The sequence below is a fragment of the Fopius arisanus genome, unplaced genomic scaffold, assembly GCF_000806365.1.
Source record: "Fopius arisanus strain USDA-PBARC FA_bdor unplaced genomic scaffold, ASM80636v1 scaffold00067, whole genome shotgun sequence".
NCBI lineage: Eukaryota > Metazoa > Arthropoda > Insecta > Hymenoptera > Braconidae > Fopius > Fopius arisanus.
This window is the reverse complement of record NW_011887806.1, coordinates 34,919-51,089: the sequence shown is the minus strand read 5'-3', so window position 1 is coordinate 51,089 and position 16,171 is coordinate 34,919. Positions and strand designations below refer to the sequence as shown.

The window sequence follows — 16,171 nt, the reverse complement described above, 5'->3', positions numbered from 1 at the left end:
GAAGCCGCTGAGTTCGGTGAGAAAAAGTTGGACGATCGGGAGAGTGAAGTGGAGAAGAACTCAGGAGAGAGCTAATGGGACGCAATTAAATGATTCGAGTCAAAGAGCGCCGCAGCATGCGTCCGCGGGAATGTCGAGAACTAGGAGATGCCGATGGTGAGGATGGGCATCAGGGTGGGCATCAAGGGGGGGGAAGGAAAGAGGCTGGCGGGTTCCATTGGACTCTAGAAAAATCTCGGCCATGTCCAATTCCATCTCATTAGCAAAGGGAAACGGCAGCTGATGCTTGTCTCTTGGTGGAGCGAGAGAGCTTCTCGCGCAAGAAGAAGCCTTCGGGAGCCATGTATGGAACCGGTCATCTCTCCCCCAGGTACCTCAGGTTCCCTCTGCATCCTCTCCCATCCTCTCCCATCCTCTCTCATCCTCTCTCATCCTCCATATGTACTTGGTGTCGTTTCATGTGTGTATGTACACACTCTCGTTGCCTCCTTGCATGGGAATCTCCAACTAAGACCTGGAACTTTTGACTTTGTTTCTTTTGGTATTGCCTTATCTTCCTTTATACCCACAAGTTCTCTGGCACGCTAGTACGTTGTCTCACTTGTTTCCTACCCGCTTTCATTATTTTTTTTTTTACTCTCCTGGTCTAACTGGTAAGGGTATACCGGGTAAATAAATACCGTGATATCTGTCTTTGTCTTTATCTCATTTTCTGGCTCACACTCCTTCATTCAGTATACCAGAAAACGAACGAGATTCTACGGATAAGACGCGCTCGTTCACAGCACCACCTGGTCTTGCTGCAAGTCCCTCGCTAGGAGTGATCAATGGCGCGAGATGGCAGAAGAAAGGCCACGGCAAATTCGCACGAATGTCAATATATCGAATTTCCGTGGGTTAAAAATGTCTTGTTCTACCGTTTTTGCGATTTATTACCAATTTATGCTCGTTAGGCCCACCGAATATGAAATTATGTCAATGATTCTTCTCCACGGAGAGAAATTTTCATTGAAAATTCGGACGAGAATCGGAAAAAATTATTGGGCTGCGCAGCCCGAGTAAAAATTTTTTTTTAAATTTCTGGAAAACTTTTCAGAATTTTTTTTTTTTTAATTTAGATGGGGTTTTCTATTCCGCGGAAAATTGAAGATAAGCCCAGTAAATTTTCTTGCCTTGCGCAGTAATTTTCCAGTAATGAGATCAGTAATTTTCCGTGGATATTTCCTCCCTGTCCTCGCCATCAATCAACAATTCTCGATTTCCCTCAATTTTTCAAAAACTCGAAAACCACCATCAACATCAAAAACTGACGCCATTATCCCCCTTCACCATTATCCCCTAAAACCCGTTTTCCGTAATTCAGACAAGCCCATAAAGACCACCATGTTTGATCTTTATCCCAGCTGAAACGATCTCGCAATTTTCCAGATAATTATTAATCGCCGATAAACACTTTAATGATGATAGTTTATCCACACGGAAGATTAACTATCCCGAGTGGATCGTGTTTGTATAAACAAAACCAATTTCACCGGGACAAACACAGAGTGGAAGGGAGGGAGGAAAAGGGAGGGGATAAACAATGCAGATAAATATTCTTTTAAAAGGAGAACAACATGAGATGTCGACGGTTTTCTCGACTGGGCGTACAGACGCCTTTAGTTTCCGCATCACGTTGCGGCAGTTTGAGATCGTACACGTCCTTCTATGGGGTATTGGATATGAGATATGAAGTCAAGCATGTGAGACTGGTTATTGGCTTTTCCTGGGGGCGCATTAATTTCACCCTGACGCCGTACGCACGTTTCTCTATTCGTATCAACGGATTATTGCATGTCCCTTGATATTTCGTGCAGCACGAAAAACAGAGTCGTTAAAATATACCGCATGTCGAATAATTAATGAGGGATTCGGATGATTTCATTCCGGTTAATGTCGAGTGTAAAACGTTTTTCAGGGGAAAATGGTGGACACGAGGGGCCACGGTAGGAGGTATACCGGTAGAATCGGTGGAATAAAGAGAAAAAAAAAAAAAATGAATCGAAGACTGAATTATCGGATTATTAATGCCGATCGCTTCATTAATGTGCGTTCCGTATGTTGGGGTGAAATATATATTTTTTTTTCACGCGGTGCAACATCCACTGGATATCCATAACCGCATAACTCCGAGCTGAGTTGAGAGGGAGAGGAGATATGGGAGGTGATCGGCCTCTTTCTTCTTACTCGCAGAGTTGTGAGAGATGGTGGGGAAAGAGGCCCTGCGGAATAAGATAAATAAAAGTTTGTTAAAAAAAAAAATGAGTAGAACTGGAGGAACTCGCGGGCACACGTTTCGTGGACACACATAGCTCTCGTGGCTTTGCCAGGGACGAGTTTATGCGATTTTTACACTCGATCTGATTTTTTGGCGGCGCGCCTCGGTCTCACGAGACAGATATATGTCCTACGGTGTACAAGAGACTCCGAGCGTATAAAGACATCGAGCCAGAGCCAACGAGAATTCCTCTTCCTCTTTATTCATGTGTTCTCTCTTGTGCAGTCAACATTTTTCTTTTTCAGTCTTCTTTCTCATCTTCTCTCTCTTCATCGGTACCAAAAATTCACTGGGGACTCTGTACCTGTATATTCTGGAGAAAGAATAGAAAAATAAGAGGAATCGTAAGGGGGAAAGGGCCTCGCCCATAACCGGTTCATTCTCCACGGGTTTCTTACACATCGGCCAACCCGGGGCCTTATATTCACTGCAGGTCCAACCGATATCGATGTACCAAGGGCCGGCGATAATAGACTCCCGCCCAGTTTCTCCACCAATACGTCACTTCCTCGATCTATTACGCACTACTTTCTCCCCTCTAATGAATCACAATCGATATTAATTTCAGACAAAAAAATCGGTTAATGAGATAAAAAATTATTCATTGAATTATTTAGAATGAAATATTATTTAGGTCTCCGGCGCTGAGAAACCGCCAAAAAATGAATCACAATTTTCCCATGGAGTATTTCCAAAAGTAATAAATACCCAGTGGTGCCAGGGCAATCTATAAATTGAGGCGTACATGCGTGAGTACTTGGCCCGGTGTACACGCATATTCATTCGTGTTTTGCTCATCTGGATGATTTTTTTTTTTATTTATCCAAAGTGTAATGTTAAATCCCGGGGTACTCTGAGTTAAAAGAGGAACAGCATCCACTCATCACGCGGCGTGTAGCCGGCTTTTACATAAGGCGAGCATGCCGGCATTGGCGGCAAGGGCCCAACGCTTTTACAACTCAATGCAAAGGGCTCCCTCGAGCCCTTCCCTTCGTCCTATTCGTGTTGTTATTCCCTTCACCTGGATGACTCCACCAGCCTATAGCGTGCACACCCGGTCTCAAGACATTGTTCGTACATTTATATGCTCTCTCTCCCTTTTTCCTCCCTCCTCCCACCACCACCCATCTCCTCCCACTTCATCCACCCTCTATGTACACCCGCTCATTCACATTTCATCCCGCTTGGGAATGAAACCCCGCGTGAGATGCTCGTACAAGTTCCCGTCGAACAGACGGAGATGGAAACGATGTATTACTCGCGAGATCCTCGTCCTCATGTTTTCTATCTCACTGGGGGCATGCCGCGTACCATATTTTATTTCACACTGGAATCTTAATTGAACTATACCTTCTCGTAATGATGATTTGTTCCGGGAGATTATACGAAAATTTTGAGAAACCGTTCTTGAGAATTCAGTCTTTAAATTTTTCGAATTTATTTATTACTCAACATTAAATTCAATTTTTCTTCAACATATTAATTGTTATCTATTGTTATCAATTGATATCAGCTATTTTCGATTTAATTTTTAATTTTTACTGGCAAAATTTTAAAGAATTGTTAACTATTTCTACCGCCATTTTGCGGGGGTATAGTTGTGGCAAGACCAGTTTGATTTTTTTTTTATATTCTTTTCTAGGGAGGAAGGGTAACTTTCAATTTTCCTCGGAGCCTCTGGGATAGTCCAGAAAATCGATTACCCGTACACGGCGAACGAATCCGTCGTTATCCAGTTATCCCGGGCGGTTCCCCAAATTGATTTCCAAGTTCTCGTAACGCCAAACCCAGAGGAAAAGATACCCTCTTATCTCCGTGAATCCCTCGATCCTTCTGTCCATTGTCCCATTGACTCCAACATACAGTGGCTTTCACTCTCTGAAAAACCTCTTCCCATTGCGTTCCCTATTTTATCCACTTTTTCCGCTCCTTTAACAAACTCTGAATGTCTACTTTCAGTTGTTTAGATCAATCTTTCAATTAGACGGTGATTTATCACCGGCTATATCACTTCTATTGTTGGGGGGAGAGACTGTTTGTGTACGTGGATTATTCACTCGTGGAAACAAGTGGAGACGGTTTATTCCGACGAAAGCGGAAAGAGTAACACACGACAAAGATACGGCGAGACGTGCATTGTAATTTTTAAAAAAAACCAGTCCACTGGACAAACCTCTGGTGACATACGGCTTCCAGGGTAATGAGATGAAAATACTACTTTCCAGCTTTTTCTACTCGGTATTTTACTGGTGAGGGAATCGTACCATTTCACTCCCTCTTTTCAGCGCAATGTGGCAATTTATATTTTAATTACTCCCAATCTTCTCCCACGCCTTTAAAACGCAGTTAAAATTCACCATGAAAATTATATTCATTTTTTATTCAATATTTTATTCTTGGGAATGTCAAAACTCTGAATGATTTTTATGGTTTTTTTGAAATTCAATTTTTTAACCGAGTAATTAATTTTTGTAATTTATGTTTGGAGTGATGAAATTTATAAATGGAGTTGGAAATACTCGATTGTCGGAATCAATCGATTTTAGTCGAGGAATAACTCAAGGCTTTATTTCACTCCGGAACAAACGCATGTGTCAGCCCCCGAGGCCAAGAGGTTTCATCGTTTCATGTCCCAGGAATCTTTATGTCTTCATTTGATGTTAATTTGCGTGGAGCTCACGTGTGACTGATTTACGCGGTACACACAGTCGTATTATCTAGTTGCATGAAATTGTTGCGTACATATCATCACTGAATTGCATCCCCGCAATTCAACATCTGTAAAGAGTGAATTTAAATGAAACTGTTCGTCACCCGCGGAATTTTATGCGATTTTATCCTCATCCCATCGAGATCAACGATCCGTCAGTGTAATAAATATATTAATTGTTTATTTAAAATTGTGATGACGCGGGGTCAGAGGCGAGATCGCACTTTTATAAAAATCTCGCGACATCAAATAATAATTCAATAAAAGCGCGTAAAACCGCGATAATCGGTTATGAAAATTAACATTATTGAAAGATTTATTTTCTTCTACTCGCGAAACAAGTGTTTAACCCGATTGTTCGGGTTATCTCGGGAAGTTTGTTTGTAATACGACAGGAAATCGAGAACCGGCATCCGACGGTCCGACGCACCACTGGAGCCGCAATTAGAAAACCCGAAGAAATTTCCTATCCAAAAAACCCCCGCCAAATTACGAAATAATTACACCAAATAATTCGATTAAAACTCTTCAATTCCCAAAAATGAAAAGACACTGCGCAGAAAAATTATGTGTGCTAATTAAATTTGAGGAAAACAAAAAGTTAATTGTAGAAATTTTAAGTATGTCGTTCTTAGGTATATTTACTCGGTGGAAACCATTTTTTCTCTTGGTGTTGAAGTTGTTAATTTTTATCACTGACTTATCTCGGTTTTTACTGTTTTGTTTTTGATTTTTTAATTTGAATAACAAGATAAGTTGAGCGGTACGCAATGAATGTTTCGAAATAGTTGCATAACGGAAATTATGGTGACGAGCAACCTGTTACAGTGAGCTTGAAACACATGTAATTACATTCAGTATGAATGGTTTATGAAATGCATCATTAAGCTGATGGTTGAGCATCTCGCGTGTTTGTGATAATCACTCGTTGCAGATATAATGCCAACGGCAATCCGGAAGCGTCAAAGGGTCCAGAAATTACAGAGTTCCCCCAGAAAAATTTTAAAAACATAATTACATTAAAAAAGCGCTCATCTCAGCATTGAATAAAATAATTCGCGACTCTCTCGCGGTGTCACCGGACCAGAAGCAGAAGTAATCTCAAAAATAGACCAGACACTGTCGATGGATCAAAAAAAAAATGGGGGCAGAAGAAAAAAAATAAAATCTCGATCTCGATGCACAAAAAAGTGGCGATGAATTTGGGGTTATCCACGCGTTCCATCCCCACACATACCCGTAATTCTCATCCTCACACATCCACACCCACATGTTCATCCATAAAATGGCTACGCGAAGCGCATGACAGGATCACTAATCCCCAAACAATTGAATAAACATCCGGAATTAACGAAACTCGAATTGCCCAAGACCCCGAACTTTTGACTGGTCCGAAAAATTTTTTTCTCGAACTCATTCCAATAGAAAATAGAAAGTCAAACGTGTTATTGCTTACCCACGACATTCGGTGGTCAGCCATATTGCTTGTTTATCCCCACTGTGGGCGGCTGCGCAGTCGACAGTTGCGCATCGGTTGCCCGGGATCGACCGGTTTCCCGCGGTATTCAAGAGCCAACAGAGAGAGAGAGTAACCCGCCCGATGATCACCGACAAAAGCCGATCATCGTGGACCGCCATGTTGGCAATGTGCCGGGTTATTCAGTGTTTGCGCGCACACTCGAACCGCCCGCGAGAATGTCGACGGTTCGCGAATCCCTGCGCGATATAAATTAAAAAATCGAGGATTAAATCGAGGATTTAATCGAGTGATCAAATAATGTTTTATCGATGGAGATAATCGTTGAATGTGATTCCCGTGAGGATTGATCACTGGAGGAGGCGGGAGGATGTCGCGAGCGGCGGCCATGACTGCCGATGGGATACTCCTTCCCGGATGAAGACGACAGCTCATTCACAATTATTCCACGTTCGCCCGATACCGCAACGCACATTTTCAATATTTCGAGATAGTATTCTTCGATAATAAAAAGAGACGGTACTCACTTATGCATTCTTGGATGACTTAGATCCACACAGTGACCCGCACGCCCATCCGATATCCCATTCCCACTAACTCCGTGTGTCTACATGTGATATTGCGCCAGCGCACTGCGACGGAGAGTAGAACTTGTGTATGTCAGTAGATAAATAAATAAATTAATGGATATAAATAATTGTAGTTAATTTTTGAGTCTAGATTTCTTGGTGTTGTGGTCTTAATTCGGTCTTCTGGATCCACGGAATTTTGGGGTGAGGCAAGTGAGGAAGACGAATGACTACCATTGGATATTCATTATCTAGAGAAATATTCATGGCATGAGATATACGCAGGACAAGGACATGCATTCAACGGGGAGAGGGTTCTCTGGGACGAGAATTTTTTTTTTAACAACTCCTGGCTTTCCTTTTCAAATGCGGTAGAGTGAGCTGTGAATTAATGGCGGAGACGAGATAAAGACTAAAAGCCTTTTCGGGGGACTCATGACGGAGACGAATGTCCTGTCCTCAGAGACTTGAATTTTTGGCCGGGGTACCCTTTTTTTCCCCCCATTGAATTGACGCGTGTCTCATTCGTTGACTCTATCCAGTCACTCGCGACTTATTCTCACGAAATTTTCACGTACAAAGAAAATCCCCGCGGCTAATATTCCTAAAATAACTATATCCATGCTCCGGATGTCTGCCACACGACAAAGTGAGTCGTCAGTCTGGCCAGCCATAAATCAACCCCCCAAAGATAACCTCCGTAAATAGCAAATGCCAGCCTTAAAACTCCACGAAATGAAGTTATCAAGAGCGGTCGAAGAGGACGCCCCTATAATTTTACCAAAACCCACGATCCGTGCCTCAATATTGTATCAGCAACATTTCACAACCCCATCCCCCCCATCCCGAAGAGGCCCTTTCGGGTTATAATGCGGGATCATATACAATGTATACTGCTGTAAAGGAGTGAGGAAAGCCATTGGATAGTTTCCGCGGCCTCGGGAGCTAATTTACACCAAGTCGAGCAATAAACATCTAGCCTCTCGCTACAGAATACCATTTGTTTCTATCCTTTCTCCTGTGGTTGTGGTAGAGTTGAAGCTACGACAATACGTTTGGATGCATGTAACGATGGTAATACATAGAAACATACGCACGTACGGTAGTAGCAACAGTAGCTGTAGCGCCGGTTAATTAGGGTTTGAGTTTATGAGGTGCAGGCGCACTCCGCGCACATACCCACCCCCTTCCATTCTTTCTCTCTCCATTCCTCTCAGGACAACCCCCTGGCATTCAACCCCCGCATCTTCAACAACCAGTTATTTTTCTCTCTTTTGGGTTCTCTCATTTGATATCGAATGGGAAATCCCCACCGGAAATATTGGAAAGATTGGATTATCTCGTTGTATGTAATTGAAAAAATTTACCGGTGACAAAAGTGAGGAATATTTTCACTCTTGGAGGTGTTCCGGTAATTTTTTTTATTGTCCCCAGTGACTCATTGGGCTGGCGAATTTGTAGATTTTATAGTCTGAAAATTTAACGAGTCGTTAAATGTTATGGCTTGTTAGGAGATAAATAACTGCGTTGGGAATTGTCGCTAAAAATAAATCCAGACGTGGTATGCGAGTTGGAGGCTCTTTCGTATGATGAAAAACCTGCTTTGAGGTTTGGAAGGCGCTGGAAGATTGAATCACCCGTGCAAAGTCAACGATTTGGTATTTAATGCTCAAGTCCTGAAGGATTTTAAATTGAAAACTGTAACAAATATTCTATCAGCGATGAAATCTCGCGTGTGTTGCTAGGCAATGAAAAATATTGCGCAAAACTTAGGGAGATAAGCCATTCCAGGGAATATACGGGATTCGGGCATTATGCTATGTGAAATTTCAATCCTAGCTCTCGTGATTGTCAGCGATATTCTGCTGATACGTGAAACCAACAGGACCAGTTCGGGCTGAGGCATGCGTTTATATACAGAAAAATGGTGGCACGAGACGCCTGAATATTGCTATCCGACTTTCGTGCATGTTCAGCCCGTGAGAAACCGCCTAGTGTGCAAGAATAGGACAGAAAATCGAGGAGATATATTTTTTTTTCTACAGAAAAACCATTTCCCTCAAAAATTCACCACCACAAATCGTGGAAACACAATCCAATTTTTTCCGCTCATCAGATTTCAATTAATATCTCCAAATCTGAAGCAGATATCGAAATTTTCGTAAAGATCTTTTTTGTAGGACTGAATCTCCTCCAAAAAAAAGCTCTCAACCAAAAATACGGTATTGGCGTTAGTTTTCATGAAATAATTCGTCAATGATGACCATAAAATAGCGTAAAGGAGGAAAGTTGCGCTCCCATCATTTGGCTCCCGCATTAATGCACAGATATTACCCCAGCACATACACACATGCACCCATAGCCTCCGCAAATGTACAAGGAAATAACATATATACCTGTAGCCTCCATGCGCCGTGTAATTAAATCATGCCGACGGTTTTGCAATTAAACTCGATTATTTGCTCGTCGCTGGCCGGCCCTCGCCTCCACCCTCGGTTTAACTCTTTCGACCCCCCCGGGCACTTTGTCTCCTCTCTTCTCTCCCTTTATCGTCGATTCAACGGTTTTTACCCTCTCACTTCATCTCCCTCCCCCACGTACATTCACACCCCTCGTCGACTTAGTCAACCCCCCCGGAATATCTTTCACAGTTGGTCCCGTACACCAGCCAATCCCACCCTCTCTTTTCAAACTACCACCTCATCGCAATTGGTAATTTTACCGCCTGAATGGGTGCCTCATCCAAAAAATTACAGTTTCAAATTTTTTCACCCTCACAAATTCATTATCCTCTTCAACAATTAATGAGAAAATTAATTTCTCCAGTTGAATAATAATTAATTCATTTATTTAATGCACCCCCAAATATTTATTTGAATCAGAAAATGTTTTCGTTTTGAAATCCGAATTTAAATCGCGTGAACATTTTTTTTTTAGTAAAATAAATTTAAGGATGACCCGTTTTTCTGGTTGTAAGCCGAACAATTAACGCTGACAATGTTTTATATAATTCCTTGTCTAATAACAATATTTTTCCGTGCAACTTCCGGTTCTCCAGGACTTTACGATCACTTCCCATTCATAAAAGGGCCAAAAATTCTTTCACGTTTGCATTTTGTTACGGATCGTTGGCTCCTCTATCGGAGTTTCGCCATCTCACCTCAACTCGAATTTTATACTTTCCTAAGAATACTTTTAGCATTCTTATCCCCCCCATGGATTTCTCAGTACACCTTGAGGGCACCACCCAGCAAATACATTTGTTAAAACTACCTTGCCATCAATTTAACGTCCGCTTACGTTTATGCGACACTCGCTGGTGAATTTTGTTTGTATGCATTGTTTTCTCGTTTACGGATATATAGCGACTGCTATTCTATTCTACCGTCGTGTACACATCTACGAACTGACGAAACTATGTATTCTAGGCAAAGTTTACGGATGCAGATTGGCCTCCGATATAACTTACAGCCGCATCCAGCGAGTCGTGAATCCATTTCCCACTTGAATTTATTGCACTCCTGAACGGCGAAACCCTCTCCAAATTCGCCGCGAATCTGCGCATGGATTCGTGAGATATTGAGTTACCCCCGAATATTTTTTTCAACATTTTTTAACAACAAATTTTCACCAAAAATTTTCACTCAATCGATTAAAAAATCGAATTTTCCAAATTTCAATGTCAGAATAATAAAAAATTTTTTGTTATTATTTATAATAATTATTATATATTATAATAAGGAAGTTAATATGCATGGATTTATTTGGAAAAACAAATGTTAATTTATTCGAAGAAAAAAAAATTCGAATTTTGCAAATGAAAATAAGTTTTCAATGTCGCATTTTGGTTTCCTTTTTTGGGTGTTTAGAAAAATTTTGAACGGTTTGGTGGCATGGAAATTTGCATGGAATGGTGATTTGGTTGTTGTTTGGGCTTTTCTCTCGGCAGGTGAAGCGCAAGTGCTTATCCAGACCTCTGGGCAATTGTTGCGGGTAATAAAGCGATTTGACCTCCAGTCCCAGAACCGTACCGGAATGTTTTTACCACAGTGGTCTAAATATAGGGCAAACAATATCCCCGGGATGTTTACGATTCCTGAAGTGTACCTGAGGTGCCACTATGAAATTGTGGAACGAAAAATTAGGCGTTTTGAGTTAATTTGCCACAATATTCCCACGGAGTAATCACCTGGACTAAAAACTTATCATTAGATATTCAAAGAGTAAAGTCACGTTCACTTGAAAAATATTTCTGGTCAACGCATACTAAATCCCGAGTTACGTGATATTTTTCTCGAGAAACAAGAGGCAACTCCCCAAGAAAGGTAGAAATCCATTTTCCCCGGAAATGTGAAAAAAACTTTCACCAATACCAAATACAAATCCCCCGACTTTCTCTTCTGCATTTTTTCAGCCGGCGTAAAATAACAGAATTCACCCTCTTTTAAAAAAACTACCTCAGGGAGATGTGACTCGGCGAGAAAGTCAAAAGCCAGACGGCGTTACCCCCCGAAGAAGAGGTTGTAAAAAAAAGAAAGTCCCTCGGGGCCCGCGGAAAAAATCTACCTAAAGCCATAAAAAAGCCGAAGTCGCATCCCTTTGTCACACTCTCTTTTTTTTTCATCGAAAAAGATGGCTGGGAGTCAATAAAACCCCGTCGTCTAATTGGGGTCTTGCTATACCTGTCCGATGGTGACAATATTTTCCAACCGGCAAAAAGCATTGGAAAATTCAGGAGCAATATAATAGCCGACCTAAAAAGCCCTAGAAACTTTTCATATCCAGTCGCCACTCGCCTCTCCATGTTTTTCATTTTACCCTTGTGCTGTTTTACTCATACACCGCGAATTCTCTCTTATAGCGCGGCTACCGCAGAGAGCAAAACGGAGGATGCGACAATATCCGGCGCCCCGGCGTCCGACAACTGATAACGCCGGTGGGGATGTTTATGCGTCCGTTCATAACGTGCACCGTTTCACCCTGTACAACCCCCTCCTGTACCTGGCACCCCATACCCCTACGATGAGAAGACCGCAGGCACAGAGCAACCCTTTCGAATTCACTGGGAGAAACAGTTGGGGAGGACAACACTGGTTCATGATAAAAAAAAACACTGCGCTACGGGGATGAAAAAGTGCCGACAATATTTTCAGGCAACAAATCGTTTTGCGATTACAAAAAATTTCACTGTATTTTTTTAGATATTTTTTTTCTCTGTTCATGGAATTATTTCGCGTTCCGCGCGGCATTCAAATTTCCCGCGTCGAGTGTGGATATATGATTTTTTTAAATGAAGATGAGAATTTAATTCATCTAATTATTCAATTTCGCGTGGAATTCTGATTTTTTTTTTAAAGGAATTTCGAGGGGAGAAAATTGAAAAAATTTTTGAAATCCCGCGTTTGCATTGTTAATGTTAAATAAGATTGTGGAGACGATTGAAAATGTCTGGTTGAATAATATTTCCTCGATTAATCTCGAAATCGCGCATCCTCGAGATTCCACTCGACGTCTCTATCGCTGAGATTTTAAAAACCCCCCATTGTTCTTTCTGGTGCTTCCTCTCATCTACCATTCCACCTCACCATCTCTTCGCATCTGTATGTAAATGCGAGACTAGAGAATTTTCTCTTCCGGGCAGTCGTAATTTAGGTACGAAAAGAAACGAGGGAGAGCGATGGGGTAGAGGTGGTTTACCTCCCTCACCCTTGGAGCAGGATGAGAGAGAAGAAAGGCAATATATACTAGAACTCCCTTTCTGGATCGAAAGTCTATTTACGAAACTCCCTACATAACTCACGGCAGTTTCTCCCGGTCTGCGTAATTCAACTCTCAATCAAACGAGCCAAACATTACGCGTTTTTTTTTCGACCTCTAGATCGCAATACATTTTTTATTTCAGCACATATTAATTTCAGAGGCGACATTATCGATATTGTCAGGCCAACATTAACCGGCGACCCAACATTAACCGGTCCTCCCAACATTTTCAGTCTTCGGTGAAATATTAAAAGCAAAAAGCGAAAACCGGTAAATTTCTCCCTTGGGTAATTTACGCAACCAACATTACGCGTTTTTTTATTAATTAACCGGCGATATATCATCGGTAAGATTAATTACCGAGGCGACATTAAATTCATCAAGGAATACCGGACGACATTGAAGGCTGGAGCAACATTGAATATCAACCCGACATTAACCGGTCCTCCCACAATGAAAATCTAGGTGAAATAATTATCAAATATTCCTGACAATGTCACCTCCTTGACACCCCTAAATGACATAAATTATTTCGTCCTGTCGGCCACGCCCTGGTACATTATTGTACTCCAGCAACATTCTCCGGTGTACGTGCGTACCCATGCACTCGGGCGTCTTACCAGGGCGAACCGATGATATATCACAAGATAGATGTATTTACGAGTTGAAAAAGATCTCGGGAGAGAAAGAGAAGATGAAAAAAAAAATGAGAGAGAGGGAACAGAAGAATGGAGAAAGACCGGGTGGCTGGAGGAGATAGCGAGATACCGAATACAGTGGATGTGGTGGGGGTGTGGGGATTTCGGTGAAAGCGGAAAGGGGAGGACAGGGGAGGACAGGGGAGGACAGGGGCGCGAAGGGGTCGAGGGGGGCGGTAAAAAGGGGGAGAGAGAGAAGGAGTCATGGGAGAGGGATGAGGGTGGGTGGGCTGCGTTCGTTTTCTACGTCCCCGCAGACGTCCAAACCGACTTGATGTACGACTCCCTTGCGCATTGCCGTGCGGCATAACTTTTATCTTATACCAGCTCAGCATGATCTTCGCGGGGTCCAAACGCGAGAGATCCCAAGCGATATTACCACCTACGCGTTTTGTAGTGGTGGAAAATGGACGGTTTTCCCTTTTACTGGTGTTATTTTATACGGTGAGAGGGAGTTGGAACGGTTAACGCAGCCATTTCACGCCTTGAGAGGCATTTTCAAATACGCTTTCACATCTCATCCAAATTCTAAGTAAATCCTGGTGAATTTATAGGGGGCCCTACGGTTTTTATTTACCTCGGTAATATGGGGATGATTATGGGAGAAATGTGTCAAGCCGGTGGGAAGTACCGGGTGAAAGTTGCTATTTTTGAGGCTCACCGTATGGGGCGGGAATAAATATTGTTATGGATTTTACAGATGAGGGAAGATCGACCCTATGGTCCAGGGGTATTTTCGGGTTTTTACGATTTTACGGGGGCTTCAAGAGACTTTGAGTTTTGTTTTCGCTTGGATGAAAGGGCGCGGTAAATCACAGAGAGTAATCGTTATTGTCGCGTTAATTATTTTTTATCTCCGCTCCGATAAGGTAACGAGATAAATCGGCAATTACAAGATTGATTATCGATTTCTGGTTAGTTAAACACGGAGTAATTGATACCGACAGAATATTTCCTCGTCAACGAATTATCGGTAACTAACAATTTTTTTTTGTCCGGTATTATAATCTTTATTCATTGCGAGTATGTAAATTTCAAGGTTCCGGTGGTTGAATATTCAAAGCACTGATAAACTTTTCCTCGGGAATTCTCGAATTCCGGTGAAAAATTACTTGAGAAAAAAAAAAATAGTTCAACGATCGAATGAAAATAATTGGCCCATAAATCGAAGATTGAATACCGCTCGTAAATTTCAACACCAATTAAAAGAAAAAAAAAATTATAAATCCTTCACACGATTTAAAACCTTCGGTCTCAGTAACTCTTCAAACAATACCAACATTATTCTCGAATTACGAACAGAATGTTCTCAATTTCATAAAAAAAAATAAACGACAAAACCCCAAAGGATTCCGAATAAAATAATTGTCCGATTTTTCTATCATCGGTATATTGCCCTCGTAAATAACTTCGGACTTGTGTATTTCCCCCAAAAAAATGTTCATCCCCATGAACTGGAGGGTACCTAGAAGCCAGCAAAATAAAACTCCCCCCCCAAAAAAAAAAAAAATAAATAAAATAGGAATGGAGAGTAACGATCAGAGGTTGTGAAATTATACGGTGAGCATTTCTCGATTGCCAATACACATCGGAGCGAGTGGTTATATTTGCCATACGTCGCGCCCTTTCCACCCCTCCGAAAGGGTGAGAAAGGGGGCGGCAACCGCAGCACTGTCCTCTCCGAGGGGGTGGCAACCCCTCCCCCCAGCCATCGACAAACCAATATTTATTGATCATCCCCGAATCGTGCCGGGTATATTTCAGAGTCTCCAAGTGCGTAGACCCTTCGTGAAAAATAATTCCGAAAAGATGCGAGAGAAAAAAAATTGCCCCGACTCGGCCACACAGATGTTCCCTCTCCAAATCCCACAACGAGATAGGAATACGAATGTACATCCCTATTTTTTCCACTGGATTTTTCCTGAGAAAATGTTCCCCTCCCTCCTCTCCCACCAATGAGCAATAAATCGTAATAAAATCGATGAAAATGAAAATGGAAGACGATATCCTATTGAAAACTCTCACAATCTCCTATTCAACGACTCAATTAAACTTATTGAATTATTTACAAAGTTACTGATACCCTGATATCTCGGTAATTACACCTCGACATGTTTACAAGTCGCAGCAATGAGTAGGAAAAAAAAAATCAATTAATTGAGAATTGTAAGCGGCGCAAAAGCAGGAGAATAAATGGGAAAAAAAAGAGAAAAAAATAAATGGTAATACGGAGGGAAAAAAATGAAGCAAAAAGCGAAACTCACCTTGCAACCATGTCCAATGCGGCTTAGCGATATCGTCCTTACCTGAAGCAAATAAAAGAAAGAAAAAAATAAAGTTAATGCAGCCAATAAATTGGGTAAAATATAATAAAGTATATTTCTATTGCGTTTATGCAAGAAAAGAAGGAGAGAAGATCCTGCTTGAAAACCACAAATAATTATAGTTTATCCTGTCGCAAGAAGTGAATTACGCTGGAAGCCTCAGAATTCCGTGGTCGTTTGTGATAGCAAAAGAAATTCCCCAGTTGCACGAGCTCCACCAAAAAAAAAAAACAGCTGGTGGAAAGGGTTAAACGGATAGTTGAATTCTGGATAAATCAATTCTACAGTGGCTTAACGACGACAATCATTTATCCAT

At 41.7% G+C, this 16,171-nt stretch overlaps 1 protein-coding gene across 3 annotated transcripts in view; it reads right to left on the bottom strand.

The window, feature by feature from the left end:
* Positions 1 to 16,171, bottom strand: part of LOC105269305 (homeotic protein ultrabithorax) — a 79,163-nt gene that overhangs the window by 37,389 nt on the left and 25,603 nt on the right. For 2 of the 3 annotated variants that reach the window (XM_011309440.1, XM_011309441.1), the window contains exon 2: positions 15,796 to 15,837. The exons of the other annotated variant lie outside the window; for it this stretch is intronic. In XM_011309440.1, coding sequence (XP_011307742.1) covers positions 15,796 to 15,837 — 42 coding nt within the window. The remainder of the gene's footprint in view (positions 1 to 15,795; positions 15,838 to 16,171) is intronic. 3 annotated transcript variants of the gene reach the window in all.